Raw genomic sequence first — 19,244 nt, 5'->3', positions numbered from 1 at the left:
AGATGCAGCTGCTATATAGAGTCATAGGATAAAGAATCATGAATCTAGCCACCATTGAATGGCGTATTGTATGTACATATCGTGAGCCAATGGCATGAGATGAGAGTGCATATATTGTTCCCGACCAAGACCAGCAGTATTCATTTTCTAGATCCAAGAGTATTAATACAGTTTGAACAAACCAGAATACAAGTCTCTAATCTATCAGTCCTTGACGTCGAAACTCGTCCCACAGCCGCAACTGCTCGTTGCCCGCGGGTTATCGACGATCTTGAACTGGCTGCCAATCAGCTCTGTGGTGAAATCGACCGTACTCCCGTGTAAGAGTTCTAGAGACGCGCCGTCCATAACGACCTTGGCTACACCGGCGCCAGAACCCGTGGAAGAGTCAGCGTCGGTTGTCGTGGCTTCGAAGACGGTGTCCTCTTCGGGGTCGATTTTGTTCGATGGCTCTAGTGACATGAGATACTGAAAGCCGTGGCAGCCACCGCTAGTGACGGTGATGCGGAGATGATTGTATGGGTTTTGGTCGGAGCTTTTGGAGAGCGGAGATGTTGATGACGGCGATGATGGGTCTGTGATTTGGCGGAGGCGCTGTTGCAGTGTGTTAGCTATTGATTCGGGAATATGCATAGTCGAGCGGAATAAGATATAGCAGGATGACAATGCAACAATGAGGTGGGCGAGCTTTATCATTGCAGAGAACAAAGGTCATGTATCCCATCCTCCTCACTGGGCTGGAGGAACACAGCAGAAAACGTAATGTGAATACATCCAGCTGATTCCTTTCTCTGCGGTAACGGCCAAAACAGCTGAATGGTAGAACATAAATGTGAGCACTGAAAGTGACCTACCGATGCAGCCCGAGGAGAAATCTTGATAACAAATGGGTTGCCATCGTCATCATAACGAGGATTCAGCACCACCTTGCTGTTCTCTGTCGAAACCGACGTCGAAGTCGAGTACGCAGTACCATGCGGTAACCTCCATGCATCATGGATGGGTTCGTTCAACATGTTGCCATTTCTTAGTCCTCTAGTGGTAGTTTTCGATGCATGCGGCATATGGATGGTAGCCGCTCGCAAGCAGGAGAAACGGCGCGCGACACAAGCATGTCGCAATGTATATATTGACCTGGCAACAGGACGAGACATCGTGATCCAAGCTCAGTATCAAGAAGCTGTAATTGTAATCATTTCAGCCAGCATAAAGCCGAACAGACGACTACGGCCGATTGAAAGCCGACCAATTACTAATCACTCTCACGTGGATCCTTAGGTATCGATTAGGGCTGTTTATCAATAAGCCGATAAACGTCCACTACGTGCTCGTCGTCAAATGCGGAAGTTTCGACGCATATCAATCAAAGGATTGACTGCTAAAGCACAGAATGGAGCGACGGACGCGTCAGAGGTGATTGAGCGAACATTTACTTCGTTTTTCTTGCACACGTATATCTCCTGTATCTACCATGACGTTGTGGAATGGCGGTATGGAATGGCAGAAAATGTGGCAACCACTGGTCACGTGGCTTTTTATTCTCATGATGTGCTCGGGTAATACATGTTCCGACGACTTGGTCGCATCAAATCTGAGTATACATATCCTCTCGGTCGACTGGTTATCTCAACCAGAATGGGCTCCGGACTTCATACTCAGGACTTTCAGCTGACTCCCCCTTTGCCTTATTGGGAGGATGCTCGGGCAAATCAAAAGGAGTATGCCCAAGCGCTGGATGACTGCGATCCGTTGAAATCGTTTCGGGACCAATTCATTATCCCTTCGAAGAAGGACTTGAAAAGGAAGCTCCTGGCTGTGCCGGAAGGTTGGTCTTCTCCTGATTCTCTTTTTTCCCGGAATAAGCCCCATTGATGGTACCGTAGGCGAGGATACTTCAAGTAGCTCCGACTCTCCGAGTATATACCTCTGCGGAAACTCACTGGGAGTGCAGCCCAAGAATGTCCGTAAATATCTCGACAAGTACCTGCGCTCGTGGGCCATCAAGGGTGTCACAGGTCACTTCGTCGGGCATGACGATGAGCTTCTCCCGCCTTATCTGCATGTAGACAGTGCTGGCGCCGAAGCTCTCGCGCCGCTGGTGGGTGCGTCCCCGAAGGAGGTTGCGCTAATGGGGACATTGACGGGGAATCTACATCTCCTGCTGACCAGTTTCTACCGACCAACGGCCGAGAGGTACAAGATCATTATCGAGGGCAAGGCATTCCCAAGTGATCATGTAAGTATATCCATAGGTAGTCATTTCAGAAAGCGGGTACAAAGTTGCCCTAACTCATTTCACAGTACGCTGTTGAATCTCAGATTCAACTACATAATCTTGACCCTAGTCAGGCTCTGGTCCTTATCGAGCCTGAAGACCCCGAAAGGCCAACCCTCAGCACGGAACAGATCCTGAGGGTCATTGACGAAAATGCAGCAGACACCGCACTAGTGCTCCTCTCCGGGATTCAGTACTATACTGGCCAATATTTTGACATCAAAACGATCACCGCCCATGCTCACTCCAAAGGCATCTTGGTTGGGTGGGATTGCGCCCATGCGGTGGGTAACGTAGTGCTGCAACTCCATGATTGGGATGTGGACTTTGCCGCATGGTGCCACTACAAATATGTCAACAGCGGTCCCGGAGCCATGGCCGGCTTGTTTGTGCACGAAAGACATGGCAAGGTCGAGAAGGGCTCTTTTCGCCCTCGGTTGGCTGGTTGGTGGGGTCATGACAAATCTACACGATTCAATATGGACAATAGTATGCATTCACTCTCGTCCTTGTTCTGTTCCACACAATCGAATAAAAGCTAACTCTTAGCCAGAGTTCGTTCCCCAGGAAGGAGCAGCCGGATTCCAGCTCTCGAATCCATCCGTCATAGACCTCACAGTTGTCACAGCATCCCTGGAACTCTTCAAGCAGGCTACGATGCCAGCTCTACGGAAGAAATCCGTCGAGCTGACAGGTTACCTCGAATATCTACTCACGAAGACTCCTTTGGACCCTTCTGATCCAGATAGTAATAGTAAACCTTTTACTATTATCACGCCATCGAACCCAGAAGAACGGGGAGCCCAACTCAGCATTCGTCTTCGAATGGGCTTATTGGATAAGGTCCTCGAGGTTCTCGAAGAGAATGGCGTCGTGGTCGACGAACGGAAACCAGACGTTATCCGTGTCGCCCCAGCGCCATTATATAACACGTTCACCGATGTATGGGAGTTTCATCGAATCTTCTTGCAAGCGTGTCGAGACGCGATTGCGGCAGCAAGATAGAGAAGCCCGATTTAGTAGCGAGACGTTGCAGGCAACGAGAGTTGTCTTAGATCATGAATAGAACTGAAACGAATGCATGCAGTGGTTACGAGTACTACTAGGATGTGTCTAATTGCTTCGTGCCTACTAAAGTTCAAGGGCCACCATATCTCTAACGGCGTGGCAGCTGGGCACAGCACTGCAAAGTTAACCCTGCCTGAATGCGACCGCCACCGACGCAATCAAGTACTAGTAATTAATAGGACTTTAGACATGAGGGCGATAAGACGGTACCCTTGCAAAAACCCTGCCATGATGACAGATAGTGGGGCTCACGTGACATATACTACCGAGCTCCAATGCTTGAGGGGCCCGGATGATCCTTTCTCCGGCAGATAAGGACCAGGGCGTGTACTCGACTACAGCGTGTTCCGGCTGGACAGTGTACGAGGTACGTTCCAGAGGAGGTGATCATTGAGCCCACGGTTTGTTCGAACCTCGCGTTCAGATCGTGAGCGTCAATTGTAAGATGTTTCCAGCATGTCAGCACGTTTTTCCGTGCCTTTCAACCGAGCTATGTGGCCCATGGAAGTTCAGGCAACGCTGCCCGGATTTCGTTCCGAGTATCCGACGCACAGGCAATGACCGCCAGATCAACGGCTAAAAGTAAAGAGATCCGAAGGCCGAAGTACCACTATGACTAAAAACCTTGACGATTGACGAAATTCTAGCACGGTCCAAAGTTTCCGGCAGTAGTACTTTTTCGTCCTGGTCCGCTGCCATGGCAGATTCTGCAAATTCCACACCGTCATGGCACCCCCAGAGAGTGCTTCAACGCATAACTCGGGGCCTCAGACCAAAGAAGCAGGACCAGAGCCACTGGACGCCACAGGAAATGAAAATGGAGCCAGGTTGAGTACAAAGGATGATGTACCAGTGTCGGCGTCGCCGTCGACACTCGAGTATTCGGTGTTCTCCAAGCATGTCAAGCGGTTCGTCGTGGTCATGGCATCCTGGGCCGCTTTTTTCTCGCCTTTAGCGTCGCAGATTTATCTTCCGGCGCTCAATACGCTAGCGTCTGACCTGCATGTCTCCATTGGACTAATTAATTTGACTTTGACAAGCTATATGGTGCGTTACTTCCATCATGCCGATTCGTAAATGGCGGGAGTGCTAAGAGTATTCCCATCTTCATAGATATTCCAGGGCATTGCACCGGTCTTCGTGGGAGATTTTGCAGACAATGTCGGTCGAAGGCCGGCGTACATGGTGTGCTTTCTGTTCTACGTCGCAGCCAACATTGGCCTGGCCCTGCAGCATAACTACGCAGCGTTATTTGTGTTGAGGTGCTTGCAAAGCGCCGGGAGTAGCAGCACTATTGCTCTCTCCGCTGGCGTAGTGTCCGATGTTGCGACGGTTGCCGAGCGAGGTAGCTACATGGGATTCGTAACGGCCGGGTCTTTGCTGGCTCCGGCCCTAGGTCCCGTCATTGGTGGCGTGCTGGCACAGTTCTTAGGATGGAGGGCGATCTTCTGGTTCCAGGTGATCCTGGCCGGATCGTGGGTTGTGCCTTTTCTGATTTTCTTCCCTGAGACGGCTAGAAAAATCGTTGGAAATGGCTCCATTCGGCCTCCGCCATTGAACATGTCCCTGAACATGTACCGGAAGATGCGCAAGGTTTCCAAAGAAGGCTGTACTGTTGCTGCAGAGTCCAGTGAATCTCACCCGCGCAGGCTGACTTTTCCAAATCCATTGTCGACCCTCACCATTCTCTTCGAAAAGGACACTGCTCTTCTTCTGATTTGCAATGCTCTATTGTTTGCCGGCTTCTATGACGTGGCTGTTGCAATGTCATCTCTTTACAAGAGAATATATGGTCTCAACGACTTAGAGATCGGCCTTTGCTACCTGCCTTTTGGTGTGGGTTCCGCTTTGGCTTCTGTCGTAAACGGAAAGTTGCTGGACTTAAACTACCGACGAATTGCCACACGGCTGGGCCTCCCTGTAGCTCGAAATCGACACACGGATCTCCAGCATTTTCCCATTGAAAAAGCGCGCCTTCAATTGGCCATGCCACTGGTTGTTGGCTCTACCTGCTGCGTGATCGCCTTTGGCTGGTTCCTGCACTTCGAGGTCCATATTGCGGCTCCTACTGTCGTCACATTCTTCCTGGGATGGTGCCTGACGGGATCCTTCAATACCGTCAGCACGTTGCTGATCGATGTCTATCCGAACAAGGCTGCAACCGCCACCGCAGGGAGCAATATTACTCGTTGCCTCCTCGGTGCGGGCGCCACAGCCGTGATTGAGTTGATGCTGAATGCGATGGGTCGAGGTTGGTGTTATACATTCATCGCTCTTGTCATGCTGTTCACTTTGCCTCTTTTGATAATCCTTACCCGCTACGGACCGAAGTGGAGGCGTCAGCGGCGGGAGCGTGAGGAGCAATGACTTCCGACTGACACGAGTTTATCGGTAGAGTATACATAGAAATTCTCAATTCATTCATCAAACGGGTATCATACATTCAGTAACTACGGAACTCAATTCAGTGCAAAATAAGCTCTTTCTAAAGGGATTCGTTCTGATTCCCAGGCAAGCCAATCCGATCTCGTCGTCCTAGTGCGAAGATGTCGTTAGCCCAACGCAAAAATACAAATGCCACCTCCGGTCGCCATTCAAAGACGTGGAAACATACGGTAGCAGCCCCATCGCATTGACCTTCCAGACCCCTAGGCCAAGCAAAACCAGTTGCATCAGCACGTATACGCCCTTGCAGCCCAAGATTTGTCCGCGATTTTGGTCAGTCTCGAATTTGGTGAACGCCGCGTTTGTATTGAGCAATCCCTGGATAGGGCCCTTGAAGAGCATAAACACCATCATGATGCTGAAGATCTGCAAGCTATTGCCGGACATGTACATCATAATGGCGTTCATCGGGATTTGTTTGGAGGGGGCTAAAGCGACTTCCCATGCTTTCTTAAGCCTGAGCGTCTCGGTCTCGACGGGTCTGCGTGGTGTCTGGGGCCCAGCGTGTCGCTGTCGGAGAACGTAAAAAGTCAGCTCGTAAATTTCGACTCGCGTTTCAAAAATTCATCGCTCCTGCGAAAGAGAATGGATTCGAACCTGCTTGCCAGAGGGTTTGCTTGTGAAGCCCGGCGGGTTGCGGATGCTGTTTGCCTTCGAGGAGCGCTTCGGAGGAGGCGACTCCATATCCTGCAGCCATTTGGGCTGCGGCTTCGGTGACGACATTGTAAAAACGGTGGAATGGAGCTCCGGCTCGAGATACTCTCTTTGATCTGGGTGGAATGAAGGGAGCTGGAGCTGTGATATCGCGGATTCTCTAGGCGACAGCTGACCACTAGCTTAGTTAATAAGTTACGCCAGTTGACCCTTAAGTTGGCCAACAAGTAACGTCAACGTCAAGATTCCTACACAACCCCGTTGCCCAAGACGTTCTCGATTCGGACCCTTCACTATCGACGTTCGTTCAGGATTATCCTCCGCACTAGTCACTGGCCACCGTGTGCCAGCCCAAGACGCCACTACGAGCCAAAACGCACCCGGAGATAATGGATTTCGCCGTGCAGCCAACCAGCTGAGATCCTGCCCCAGACCTCCGCACCGTGATCCCATGTGATCATCGCGACATCGCCTTGTTCGCTTGTCTAGCGTACAATTGACTACAGGGTCTATTCTCGGAAGTGTCGCGTGCGGATTGCTTCCCCTCAGTTGAATCACCGGCCTGCACAACCCCTCCGCTTCAAGCCACAATGAGTTCCGGGGGTGGAGATGCGAAGCTCTTCGCCAGGGTATGCCGTGCATTCTTGTCCTTTGTCTCTATACTACCCTCTCTGTATATTTTCTTTATGCGGCTGTGCTGCATCGCCAGAATCATGTCAAACCATGAGCCCGCTTCTTGTCTGCCCCTGATCTGTCCGCCATGTTCATGCCCATAGCCCCTTATCTTGCGCAGCAACGAAGCTCACAAAATGTTTTTTCCTGGCAGGGCAAAGTCGCGGAGCTCCGCGCCGAGCTCAACAGCGGCGGGAAGAAGGACAAGAATCACTCGGCCAAGAAGATTGCGCTCAAGAAGATCGTGGCCAATATGACCATGAGCAACAATGACATGGTCGCGCTGTTTCCGGATGTGATTGCTTGTATGAGTATTCCGAGCCTGGAGATTAAGAAGATGTGCTTTTTGTTCCTGGTGAACTATGCCCGCGCGAAGCCGGAAGTTGCCCTCAAGGCGCTGCCCATTCTGGTGGAGGTGAGTGCCGGGTAGGACTTGAATATCTCGAGGCCATATCTGATGGCGGTGACGGTTGCATAGGACATGGACGACCACAATCCGTTAGTGCGCGCTCTGGCCCTTCGGACTATCTCCTACGTCCATGTTCGTGAGTTCGTTGAGGCAACTGTACAACCTCTGAAGAGGTTGATGGTGGATATTGATCCGTACGTGCGGAAAACGGCGGCCTTTTGCGTCGCAAAACTCTATGATCACCACCGAAAGATGGTCGAGTCGTCCGACTTGATCGACCGGCTAAATAGAATGCTAAAAGATGAGAACCCCACCGTTGTTGCCAGCGTCCTAGCGGCGCTAGTGGACATCTGGGAGCGCAGCGAGTCCATCTCGCTTACGATAGACTATGCCAGTGCGTCCAAGGTAGTCTCTGTGCTGCCTGACTGCTCAGAGTAAGCCTGGAACTCCCGTCGACCTGAATGCGAACAAGGCTTACACCGTAGCAGATGGTGTCAGACGTATATTCTCGAATCGCTCATGGCGTATGTGCCAAGGGATTCGACGGAGGCATCCCTGCTGGCCGAGCGGATCGCTCCACGATTATCCCACAACAACTCAGCTGTTGTTCTGACCTCGATCCGGGTAATTCTGTACCTGATGAACTACATTTCGGACGAGAAGCAGATCACGGCACTATGCAAGAAGCTGTCACCCCCGCTGGTGACGCTGTTGTCGAAACCTCCAGAGGTGCAGTATCTTGCTCTCCGCAATGCCATTCTAATTCTACAGAAGCGGCCAGAGATTCTTCGGAACGATATTCGAGTGTTCTTTTGCAAGTACAATGATCCCATCTACGTCAAGGTCACTAAGCTGGAGTTGATCTTCATGCTGGCAACGAAGGAGAATATATCGGTGGTCTTGGCGGAGCTGCGAGAGTGAGTACTCTCGATTATCACGACATTTACGTCTAGCCGGAGTTCCGTTCTAACGATGGGAACAGATATGCGACGGAGATTGACGTGCACTTTGTGCGAAAAGCCGTGCGGGCCATCGGCAAACTTGCGATCAAGATTGAGTCGGCAGCGCGGCAGTGCATCGAGACGCTGCTGGATCTCGTCAAGGCAAAGATTCCGTACATTGTGCAAGAGGCGACTGTTGTGATCCGGAACATCTTCCGCAAATACCCGAACCAATACGAAGGCATCATTGGGGCGGTGATCCAGAACATTGATGAGTTGGACGAGCCGGAGGCAAAGGCGGCGGTGATCTGGATTATCGGACAGTACGCAGATCGAATCGAGAATTCGGACGCGCTGCTGCAGGACTACTTGGCTACATTCCACGAAGAGCCGATCGAAGTACAGCTGGCGCTGCTGACAGCGACGGTGAAGCTATTCATCCAGCGGCCTACCAAAGGTCAGGCGCTGGTGCCGCAGGTGCTAAAGTGGTGCACCGAGGACACGGACGATCCGGACTTGCGCGACCGAGGTTACATGTACTGGCGACTGCTGTCGACCGACCCGAAGGCTGCTAAGGAGATTGTCATGGGCGAGAAGCCTCCTATCACCGCGGAGAGCGAGAAGTTGGACCCAGATACTCTCGAGGAGCTCTGCCTGAACATCGGAACCCTCGCCACTGTCTATCTGAAGCCCGTGCAGCAGGTCTTCCGCAACGCGCGGCCGAAGCGCCTCGCTGACAGCCCCGCACTTGTCAAGCCACGCAAGACATCATCCCTCCCAGCGTTTCCTCCAGTCACCACCACAACCACCCCCGCAAGTGCAGCAAATACAACAAATCAAACCACAAACGAAACCTCCCAAACATCCAATACACAACCCAACGTCGCCGCCGCCGCAGCTGCCGCAGACGCTTACTTCGCCAACGCCATGACCAACATGACCACACAGCAGATGGCGTCGCTGAACCTGGGCGGCCGCAGCGCGGACGATGGCGGACATCTCGGTGGCGGGGCCGCGCAGACGCAGTACGTGGTCAATCAAAACCAACAGTCTGTGTATCAAACGCAGGCTGCGGGTGGGCCGGCGACGGGAGAGCTGTTGCTACTATAATCAATTGCTTGAGTTTTCTGTTTTTTTGTACAGTAGTCTGTTGGATATAGGTCGGTTATCTACAAAGGCAATTGTAATTGCGGATAGACAATATTATTCAAGTCTCGAGTCATCTCTTTTGCTTTGAAGAAGCGTTGGCAATTTCATTACCGGAAGACTCGATAATACAAAGCTTGAATGGCGAACAATCCCTTGATAGATACAAAGGGCCAAATTGACACAATCATGATTGATTGCCGGGCGCGAAGCGATAGTGAAGATTAGGTAGGCGGATTCATCGACAGCTGTCCTCGATTCAATAACAACATGAGCAATAAATATTTCCATCGAACTTTGACAACACTCTCAGTCTCTCTCACTCTCTCGCCCCAGGGCGAGAGGGTAAACATGATATAGACATTTCATGCAGTTGGAACAATAGAGGGGAGGGGAAAAAAAGAGTTGGACGGGGTAATATACTATTGTTAGTGCTCGGTGCTGGATGATCATCAACAACAATTGCAATGTAACAGCGAAGCAACGAATGACATTAAGGAGGCGATCGCCGAGAAGGAGGAGGAGGAGGGCTAGAATTATTTCGTTGTCTCCCAGCCTACCCAACTCCGCGGCATCACGCGCCAGACTTTGCACTCGCCGCTCTTGAGATCCCCAAGCCGGAAGCTCTCGACCTTGACCTTCTTGCTCTCGCGTCCTTGCTCCCACGCGTGGATCTTCTTCTTGGTGCCGTCCCAGTCGGCGACAATGCCGACGTGATCTGGCTTGCCCACCTCCGCAGTGTACTTTTGGTGCAGACCGCCGCGATGGCCCTGGAACCGCGCGTTGCGGAAGCTGACAATGTCACCGGCCCGGATCTCGTCAAACTGCTGCACCGTCGCGTTCGCCAGGTTCGCATATACCAGCGCACCGTATGCCCGCGTGCCGACCGGGCCCAGCGCATCCGGGAGCGGCTGCAGCAGTTGGTTCACCAGAGCCCATGGCGTCCCGTCTCCGACAACATTGTTCTGGAAGCCCGACACCGCGTCCCGGATCTTCGCACCGAACTGCTCGTGTGCAGCCTCCAGCTGGTCTTGCCGCAACTTGCTCGGCGGCGGCTCATGTCGCTGCTCTAGGGTCACGTCCACCGGGTTTCGCGCGTCAAAATGCACGTGCACAACAGTCTGCGAGTAGTCCGCGAACAGCACGTACACGTCTTTGGTCACCAGCGTCTTTCCGCCCCGCTTCGTCGACACTGATTCTTCAATTTCGAAGGTTAGGTCTTTCCGGTTCTGGAACACCGGTGGCGGGGTGTTGGCTTGCGTCCACCAGAGGCTGGCCTGTCCCAGATCCACGTCCGACGCCATGTAACCAAGGTCGCCGGACGATCGCGGAACATCCACAGATCGCCGCGGGCCATGGAAGCCCCGCGGTGCATCAACTGAATGTCGCGATGGAGGGGCGGAAGGAGCATCCCCAGATGAACGCGGCGGCGGTGGCGGCGACGACGGCGGGGGTGCAGCAGCCCTCTCAGGAGGCGGCGGAGGTGGGGCCGCTCGGGGTTGAGCAGGGGATGGGTCGTAAAGATCATCATCTTCATCCTGAGCCGGCGGTGGTGCCTGCGCTGGCGGAGGAGGCGGGGGTGGCAGGTGCGGACGAGGCGCGTCGTAGCGATAAGGATCGTACTCCCCATCGTCGTGATCGTCAACCTCTTCGGGAGTCGGCTCTCTCGGAGCCGGAACGGGCGGAGGCGGCGCTCTAGGAAGATCAACCGATGCCCGTTTGGGAGGCTGACTGGGAGGTGGTGGTGGCGCCGCCCTCGGTGCCGATGCCGGGAGCGGCGGAGGCGGAGGCCGCTGCTCACGGGCGGCTCGCGATGGCTCGTCCGTGGTGGGCCCTTCCTCAACACTCGATTCACGATCATGGGCCTTGAGCGCATCCTTATACTTGGCTCCCGGCGCAATATCGGTGTCGTAGTCGGCCTCGTACTCCGTAGCCGTCGTTTCAGCTTCCGCCTCCTCTCCGCCAGCGTCAGTCGTGGCCCGTCGGCTCAAGGTACCGGTAGGGGGAGGAGGAGGTGGTGGCCGAGCCTGCGGCGGAGGTGACGATGGCGGCAAATTCCCAGGAATCGGGGGAGGTCCGCGACTGAACCTTCTCTCGGAAGTAGGGGATTTTGGCGAGGTCGTGTCGAAGGTCGAGGAACGACGCGGAGGTGGCGGCGGCTGCGTCTCGGGATGGTCCAGGTTACTAGCAGCTGGTTCGGGACTCTCTGGGCCCGGTGCATTCAGGGACATGGCCCTGGTCTGACTGGACAGCTCGTCATCTGACTCAAAACCAGGAGATGTTGGTGACTTTGGCGGAGGAGGGACGGGTCGTGCTGAGAATCGTTAGCATCGATTATCCAAGAGTAGCACGGGACTCACAGTCCGGGACGGGCGGCGCCGGTACAGGGGGCGTCGCAGGAATCGCAGGGACAGGCGGAGGAGGCCGGCTTTCGAGGGGGAGAGGCGGCGGTGGAGCGTCGCGTTCTAAATCACCATCAGTTTCGGCGGATTTACGGCGTTCCGCCGTTGAGGCCGGCTCACCATGGGGTGGTGGAGGCGGCGGCGCACGATCAACGGACTTGCGAGGAGCAGGCTCCGGATCAGCAACATCTTCAACATCCGGGACTTCCTCTGGTGAGTGGAGCTGGGTGATGGGCTGTTCGGATCGTTCTTCTTCGTCCTTTTCTACTTTCGGAGAGGACACGGACGGCCTGGGGATATTCATCCCCGGCAAGGGCACTGTTGGTAGCGGAGGAGATTGCGTTCGTCCGGAGGCGTTGTCCTCATCCGTCGACCTTCTCGGTTCCGCTGGAGGTTTGGACTTCTTTGGTGCATACATGCCTGGAAGACCGCCAGGAGGCCCAAACACGCCCATCATGCCCATGCCGCCACTGACCTTGGCCATACGCTCCCGCAACTCCATCCTCCGCTTGATCTCTGGATCAATCTCCTCTTCCTCTTCGTCTTCTTCTTGGTCATCGTCCTCTTGTTCGTCTTGTGATGGAGACACCTTCGCCTGTGATCCGGTGCGGGGTCGATCCTCCAACTCTTCTCTACTCGTGGACGTTTCCTCCGCCTCCTCTGTATCCGCCGCGCCGGAGTGATCCGCGTCGTTGGTATCACTGAGTAGCTCCCGGGCCGGCTGAGTGGGACTGGCCAGATGCGCCCGTTTCCGCGCTTCGTCATCGCCCGCTTCTGCCATCGCACGCTCAGCACCAGCGGACTCCGCTGTCTCAGTCCGTGCTGGTCCAGCGCCTTCACCAGGGGATGTGACTGGGGCCTCTGAGGCTTCTGTGCGCTTCTTTGGCGGCTTCTTCGGCTTTTCCTTCTTTTGCGCCAATTCAGCCATCCGGGCCGCCTGTTCTAGTTGCTGCTTTTGCAGTAGCGCGATCCGATCTTTGAGACTCGTTGGCTTCGGCTCATCATCCGCGGTCTGCTCTGCAGGTGGCGGCTGACTGTGCTCCGACACCGGCGGCTCGCGATTCACCGGCTCAGCCGGCTCGGGATCGCGACGCTGTGGTTTTGGATGAAGATCTCTCGGCGGAGGAGGAATGTACGCATCTCTGCTTGGTGGAGGTGGTACGTAAGGTTTCTTGACGAAAGAATTGGTTGGCCCTTTGGCGGCGGGGAAGGGCGGGGGCGCCGACGCCTTGTTGAAAGCCGCGATGCGGTCTTTGAAAGAGCTTGATGCCGGCTTATCAACGATCGCCGGGGAAGAGGCCTTCTCAGTTGCAGCTGCGGAAGGAGCCGGGGTGGGGACCTCCGGCTGCGTCACCGCCGGGGGCTGCGGAGCAGGTGGCTCCGCGGCCGGTGCTGGCGGTGACGTTGGCTTCTCCGTCACCGGTTGTGCCGGCTGAGGCTCTATTCTCGACGCTGGCACTGGATCTTCCCTTTGAGGAGTCGCAATGTCGTCATCCGTTTGAGCCGGTGCAGACTCCTCGACGGGCTCCGGAGGCGGCGGAGCCGACTCGGGTGTCTTCTTTGCTCTAGATGGGCGCGCTGGCCGCGGGGGCGCTGCGGGCTCATACCGTTCGACGAAGTTACGGGGGAAGATGCCCTCTCGCTTTACGCCGTCGGCGTCCGTATATTCTCCGAAGTACCAGTCCGCATCCTCCTCTGCAATCACGGTGATGATTTGGCCAACAGAAAAAGTGAGATCGTCTTCATGGTCCGATGTGTAATCGAAGAGAGCTTTGACTGTGAACGGCGGATCGGACATGGGGATATCAGCGGCGTCGTCGCCCAGAAATTGGAAGATTCAGGCAACCGGATTGACAGCGATGAGGGTGGGGGGAGATCAACACAACCGAGCGGCACGCAGTTTGGCCGATTGCGGCGGGAAGAAGCAACAGTTCAATTAAGTGTAAAAAGAATGCAGTAGGACGATAATTGAACTTGATCGTAGCGTTTGTTCGCGTAGACAGGCGGATTTACAGCGCGCAAAAGCAAGTAGGAACTCAGGGCATGAGAACGGGCTGCGGCTTGCGTACGTCAGTCGTTTCAGATAGAGCGGCGGATACGAGAGGAGGACGTACCAGGAAAACCCCGGACCGATAGCACCGGACGAGTCCGTGAAGGGTGCTATTCATCAATTCGTTGGAGAGATGAGGATGAGAGAATGAAGCGAGGCCGAACTGGCGGGGAGTTTTGGGCTGATCCACCGCCACCGAACGACGACGACTAGGAGATCAACTCGCGCCCGTCCCAACTCAATCAGACTTTCTGCAAAATAAATTTCTGGCAGGAATTCTAATGCGATTCTTCATTCAAATTACTACTTGAATCGAGGGACTCGTTCTGTGCCTCGTCCCTGACCCTGAAATCCTCTTTACCCCCCATTTTAGCGCCAGCATGGCCAGCCCACATGGCGCTCCAAAACCGATTTTGAAGACTTCGCTGCCCTCCGCGCATGCCAGCACTCTAGGCACAAGTCCGAAACCCGCCGCATCGCCGCCTCCATCGCAGCAGAAGCAACAGAAACAGCAAACACAGCAGCGGCAACAATCATCACAACAACAGCCAGGTACGCAGACTTACGGCGACAGGCGTAATGTAAACCCTCGCCATCTGGCCATCGCGCTGCATCACGCTCGCCAGATCCAAGCGCAAAAGGATGCTGAAAAGCTGATTCTCGACCGTATCCTCGAACTGATCGATTTGCCCTCGTCCCCCACTGCGGACCCTGCAGCGCCATCGCCCGCCGATGTCGCAAAGCTGAAGTCGTCGCTCGTGCCCTTCCAGCCTTCCGATTTTGACAATCTAATCCTTGAGCGCAATATTGAGGGCCGATGCGGCTACGCCTTGTGCCCCCGCGAGCACCGAAAGGAAGATCCCAAGGCCAAGTACCGGATCGTTTGGGGGCCGAAGGGCAGCGGTCCGAACGGACGGGGTCGGGATATAACGGTCGTTCCAAGGGAGAAACTAGAGATGTGGTGCTCCGACGAGTGCGCAGAGCGGGCCATGTACGTGCGCGTGCAACTGGCCGAGCAGCCTGTCTGGGAACGGCGACCGGATGCAGCTGCCATTGAACTGGTGCTTTTGGAGGAGGCGCGGGCAGCCAAGGGGCCGAAGGGCACAGAGCAAGCAACTCAGGAACAGAATACAGGGCAAACAATAAAGGGCAAAGAAAGAGTCGAAGTAGCACAATCTACGACAGACTCTGTGGCCGACAAGTTGAAACGGCTCACTGTAAGCAACTCTAACTCGCAGGAACTCGCCCGAGAGAGAGGAGATTCGAACCCAGCATTGAGGGACAAGGGCCGCGTGGAAGTTCAGATCTCAGAAAAGATGCCGACTTCTACATCTGATGCCATTCCGGCACCACCTGTCCTTCAAGCTGAGGACCAGACGGGCGGCTCTATTGAGGGCTATGTACCCAAAAACCTCCATGAAAAGATCAAGAAGTCGAGTTCAACGGCCACTGAACATAGTTCAGCCGTGCAAAATCAAAAGCAGGATGACAATGAAGATGAGGATATGCTTGATGTATTATAGATGTCAGTAGCTTAATGAATCCAATTGAAGCATTGTCTCAGTGATCGGGCATGCGGTAGGAACAGTTACATTCTGAGCAGAAAGCTCAGTCTTATGTGGCTTTGAGGAAGCCCAGTTCGCCCAATGCAGTACGACACTGGGATGCGCGATAGACCTACCGTTACAGAAACTTGCTGATGCAGAGTCTTAGTGATACTAAATATGTAGAAAGGGAAGTCAATTGGCGATCAAGCATCATCCCCCAATGTACGGGAGAATCAGCGACACCTTGATGCAGGAGAATCGTGACTTGGATTCGGTATCTCGTCTGGAGGTAACTGTATGTCAAGACAAGAAGCGCACGAAAACGGAACACTCCGTATGGAAAAACATTGTCATTCGTGACGCCTATCCGAAAACCCAGCACCTCCCACTCTTTAAAACTTTTTGGACAGCCTCTCCGCAAAACCCGGTCATAATCATTCTAGAAAAGAACATGCCGACGTTTACCGGAAGCGGCGGGGACGCTCGACGTTCTGGTTCTGCGTAACGTTGACAACGTTGACCTTGAGCGAATCGAACTGTACACGAGTGGTTAGTTACAGGGAATTGACGTAGACGCAGGACAAATTGGAGTGGAAGCTTACGCCAAGGCTCTTCAGCAAATCCTTGGTGTCGGGGTCGACGTCCAGCTGACCGGACTCGGTCTGGGAAACATCCAGAGCCGAGATCTCCGGAACATACTGGTCCTTGCGCTCTCGTTCTTCCTCCTGCAGCTTGAACGAGATGCCACGGACAGGACCACGCTGGATCCGCTTCATCAAATGGGTGGTGTAGCCAGCGATCTATCACACGAAGGACGACAGCGTCAGTAACCCCAGTTTCACAGCCAAATGGCTACCAATGTAGGTACTGACCTTGTTGCGCAGGCGCTTCGAGGAGATAATCGCGATCTCATCGCAGAGACGCTTGTTGGTCTCGAAGTCGAGCGTCAGCTTCGGGTAGTAACGCTCGATGATGACCTTGGCGGACTTCTTGACGGTCTAAATAAACCGGAAAAAGCAGTTCATCAGCTTCTGACTCATTTGCACTTTGAAAAAGTCAATAAGCCCTTACCTTGGTCCTGACGCGACCCATTTTGGCGGTTTGCTGCTGGCTGTCGAAAAGTTGATGGAGACGATTTCTTGAATCCAATCGGGCTCGCTTAGTTTGTGCGTGCTGCCCTAGTCACGTGGTTTTTACGGTCACGTGACAATAAGAAGCACGAGCCAATGATCCAATCGAACTACGAGTAGATACTCCGTAATGAGCCACCACCAGGGGAGCTTTTGGCAATCCTTCGAGCAATCGGTTTCATTCTTCGTCTTGCCAGCACGGAAGCTTAGATTGATGATACCATCTGAGAGGTGGGGTTACGTTGTGTAGACAGGATGGTCTCGCTGAATTAGGTCTCATAGTTTTCTAGAAGTTAGGCGGTTGAATTTGACTCTGGCAGCATGAAGTGCTATCCACTATCGACTGCAATCTCATCTGACAACTCTGACGAGATATAGTCGCCAACGGATTCTTTCAGAAGCGGGAAGCGCCAATATCTCTATGGCCTTGGCAGCTTTTATGACTCGATTTCTGGTGCGACGGCAGTTGTCTAATAGGTATCGGATGAAGAGAACAAGTTGTCTCATCGTCGATGGAGGGAAAATTTGTGTCCCGGATACAAGGAATCCGGCTCAAACTTCCCCATCTGCTGGCAGCCAAAGCTCGGTAAATACAGTTAAATGTACTTCCGTAGCGGGGCATTTAGCTTCAATTTCCTGTCCATTAACGATGCACCGTCGAGTCTCGGAGGTCGCAGGGAACAGCGATCATAGTTATTTCGGACATTGTCCAGATCTCAGCTGAACCTTGGAAGGCGGACACACTGTAATATAGACCTAAAGCCAACCGAGAATAGGAACACTCTGCCATCCCTGTATGCATTTTTTTTTTAAACCATCCACCGGGACGTCGCTTTGCCAACCTCAGGGGGGATTTATGAACAGGGAAACCGACACCCATCCCATTTATAACTACATGAAGAAGACTATCGTACATGGAACTGATCTAGGCAATCTAAGCCTACGATCGGCCCGACGAGGTGCCCGCGCGATTGTTGCTCTTGCCAAAATCGGCCGTGTCCAACCGGGGGACCGCCCGATGCGGTCCACGGGCAACATCTGAGATGCTCGTTGGAGCGGGCTTCTGATAATCGACGAGACCGTAGGGTGCCTTAGCCGACGCCGTGGCGCGGTTCGACACCAGCTCGACCCGACCCTGGGAATCAACGTAGGCGCGGGTCGGCGTCACCCACAACTTGGCACCACCCGGTATCGTAGCGTCGAAGAAGGCCAGACCAAGCGGGCCGTTGTGATCGGCAAAGGTCATGCTGTTCAGGTCTTCGTGCGCGAAACCGGCGACGCCAATGATTGGGCGCTGCGAGCGGCCCTTTTGGCGTTTTCGGGGCATCAGGACACGAGCCTGCACAGGCCGACGGTTGGCCTGCGGGCCGAAGGCAGGGTGATTGTAGATCATCGCGTGAGAGCGCATGTAAGACAGACCAGCGGAAGGATGCGTCTTGGGGGGTCCGCTCGAAGCATACTGTGCCGCAGACAACTTAGTACCGTTGGCGGTGTAGTATGCCGCACCGATCCGAACGCTCGGCACCTTGGGCGGCGACGGCAGGTCCAGTAGGTCAAACAAGATTGGGCCCATGGCACGCGGGTCAGCCCGTAGTCGTTTCAGATAGTCATGGAACTCAGCGTCCGAGACTTCAACGGGCTGGTCGAGCCCTTCGAGGTCCTTGCCGTTGTCCTGCGCTTCTTTCCGACGTTCGGCCGTCTTCTGTGCAACGTAGCGTTCCCGAAGTTGCCGCAGGAGCTCTGGCTTCTCACGACGAATCTTCCGTAGGTAGAGCTGGAATTCCGTCTCTGTCTGGCCGGCCAAGTAAGGGCCCTTCTGGCGGTACTGTTTCGCGCCGGGCTGCTTGAGGCCATCGCTCTCGGCGGTGTTGTCCACCAGCGAGTCGAACGGACTCTGATGCTTGGGGATCACAGCGGTGTTGTAGTTCGGCTTCGCATGGAGAGAAATTGGGAGATGAAGTTCCTGGAACTTCTCCAGCGTCTTTGTATGATCCGATGCGGACTCGAAATCGGTGACATGCTCGAAAGTGTCCAGGGCGTTGACCCGCACGACGGGGTTTCTGGACTTGTCACTCGTCGCCTTCGACGGTAGCGGTCGCTTCAGGCCCCAGTCACCCCGGACGAGCGACGAGCGTGGCGTTGCAATGGAAGCGCGGATCGGGTGAGGGAGCGTTGCGGTGTCCGATTCGACTATGGTTTTGGAGGACACCGGCTCTTGGGGCGGCGTCAATGCCTGGGGTACAGCAAAAAGGCGCGAATTGCGGAGGAGATTCGCCGTCGGCGAGAGCCTGGCGGCCGCCATGATTGCGTGCAATGGGCAGCTGGCTGCAATGAAATCTTGAAATTCCGCGACGGAAAAGTTGCGAAGGTCGAGGTACGGCTGCCTGCACAGACCACTTGCGCAGTTCGCTTCAGCCAAGCCAAGTAACCCTAATCTGAACCAACCCCTACAATTCAAGCTGGGCCTAGGTAATGGGTGACAGATGTCCGGAGAGAATTTTTCAT

At 54.2% G+C, this 19,244-nt stretch overlaps 9 protein-coding genes across 9 annotated transcripts; 4 read left to right on the top strand and 5 right to left on the bottom strand.

The window, feature by feature from the left end:
* Positions 1-204: 204 nt before the first annotated feature.
* Positions 205-1,016, bottom strand: VTN49DRAFT_4276 (uncharacterized protein; the record flags this gene model as incomplete). The annotated part of the gene is made up of 2 exons (XM_069412204.1): positions 205-594; positions 855-1,016. The coding sequence occupies 2 exons, from the start codon at positions 1,014-1,016 to the stop codon at positions 205-207; spliced, it is 552 nt and encodes a 183-aa protein (XP_069267471.1).
* A 619-nt stretch (positions 1,017-1,635) lies between these two features.
* VTN49DRAFT_4275 (uncharacterized protein) lies at positions 1,636-3,280 on the top strand (the record flags this gene model as incomplete). The annotated part of the gene is made up of 4 exons (XM_069412203.1): positions 1,636-1,825; positions 1,884-2,236; positions 2,302-2,764; positions 2,829-3,280. 4 exons carry the CDS (start codon positions 1,636-1,638, stop codon positions 3,278-3,280), a joined length of 1,458 nt encoding a protein of 485 aa, XP_069267470.1.
* Positions 3,281-4,069: 789 nt separating this feature from the next.
* On the top strand, positions 4,070-5,710 carry VTN49DRAFT_4274 (uncharacterized protein; the record flags this gene model as incomplete). The annotated part of the gene is made up of 2 exons (XM_069412202.1): positions 4,070-4,390; positions 4,457-5,710. The coding sequence occupies 2 exons, from the start codon at positions 4,070-4,072 to the stop codon at positions 5,708-5,710; spliced, it is 1,575 nt and encodes a 524-aa protein (XP_069267469.1).
* A 92-nt stretch (positions 5,711-5,802) lies between these two features.
* Positions 5,803-6,511, bottom strand: VTN49DRAFT_4273 (uncharacterized protein; the record flags this gene model as incomplete). Its single annotated transcript, XM_069412201.1, has 3 exons — positions 5,803-5,878; positions 5,958-6,298; positions 6,386-6,511. The coding sequence occupies 3 exons, from the start codon at positions 6,509-6,511 to the stop codon at positions 5,803-5,805; spliced, it is 543 nt and encodes a 180-aa protein (XP_069267468.1).
* A 691-nt stretch (positions 6,512-7,202) lies between these two features.
* On the top strand, positions 7,203-9,574 carry VTN49DRAFT_4272 (uncharacterized protein; the record flags this gene model as incomplete). Its single annotated transcript, XM_069412200.1, has 4 exons — positions 7,203-7,529; positions 7,593-7,957; positions 8,012-8,440; positions 8,506-9,574. 4 exons carry the CDS (start codon positions 7,203-7,205, stop codon positions 9,572-9,574), a joined length of 2,190 nt encoding a protein of 729 aa, XP_069267467.1.
* Positions 9,575-10,146: 572 nt separating this feature from the next.
* On the bottom strand, positions 10,147-13,810 carry VTN49DRAFT_4271 (uncharacterized protein; the record flags this gene model as incomplete). Its single annotated transcript, XM_069412199.1, has 3 exons — positions 10,147-11,924; positions 11,971-12,075; positions 12,133-13,810. The coding sequence occupies 3 exons, from the start codon at positions 13,808-13,810 to the stop codon at positions 10,147-10,149; spliced, it is 3,561 nt and encodes a 1,186-aa protein (XP_069267466.1).
* Positions 13,811-14,442: 632 nt separating this feature from the next.
* VTN49DRAFT_4270 (uncharacterized protein) lies at positions 14,443-15,585 on the top strand (the record flags this gene model as incomplete). The annotated part of the gene is made up of 1 exon (XM_069412198.1): positions 14,443-15,585. One exon carries the CDS (start codon positions 14,443-14,445, stop codon positions 15,583-15,585), a length of 1,143 nt encoding a protein of 380 aa, XP_069267465.1.
* Positions 15,586-16,070: 485 nt separating this feature from the next.
* VTN49DRAFT_4269 (40S ribosomal protein eS17) lies at positions 16,071-16,701 on the bottom strand (the record flags this gene model as incomplete). The annotated part of the gene is made up of 4 exons (XM_069412196.1): positions 16,071-16,145; positions 16,212-16,409; positions 16,482-16,607; positions 16,681-16,701. 4 exons carry the CDS (start codon positions 16,699-16,701, stop codon positions 16,071-16,073), a joined length of 420 nt encoding a protein of 139 aa, XP_069267464.1.
* Positions 16,702-17,679: 978 nt separating this feature from the next.
* Positions 17,680-19,041, bottom strand: VTN49DRAFT_4268 (mitochondrial 37S ribosomal protein bS1m; the record flags this gene model as incomplete). Its single annotated transcript, XM_069412195.1, has 1 exon — positions 17,680-19,041. One exon carries the CDS (start codon positions 19,039-19,041, stop codon positions 17,680-17,682), a length of 1,362 nt encoding a protein of 453 aa, XP_069267463.1.
* Between the last annotated feature and the right edge of the window lie 203 nt (positions 19,042-19,244).

Source organism: Thermomyces lanuginosus, assembly GCF_041956635.1.
Source record: "Thermomyces lanuginosus strain ATCC 200065 unplaced genomic scaffold VTN49scaffold_31, whole genome shotgun sequence".
Lineage (NCBI taxonomy): Eukaryota > Fungi > Ascomycota > Eurotiomycetes > Eurotiales > Trichocomaceae > Thermomyces > Thermomyces lanuginosus.
Note: the sequence above shows the minus strand (reverse complement) of the source record. Positions and strands in the feature narration are given on the sequence as shown.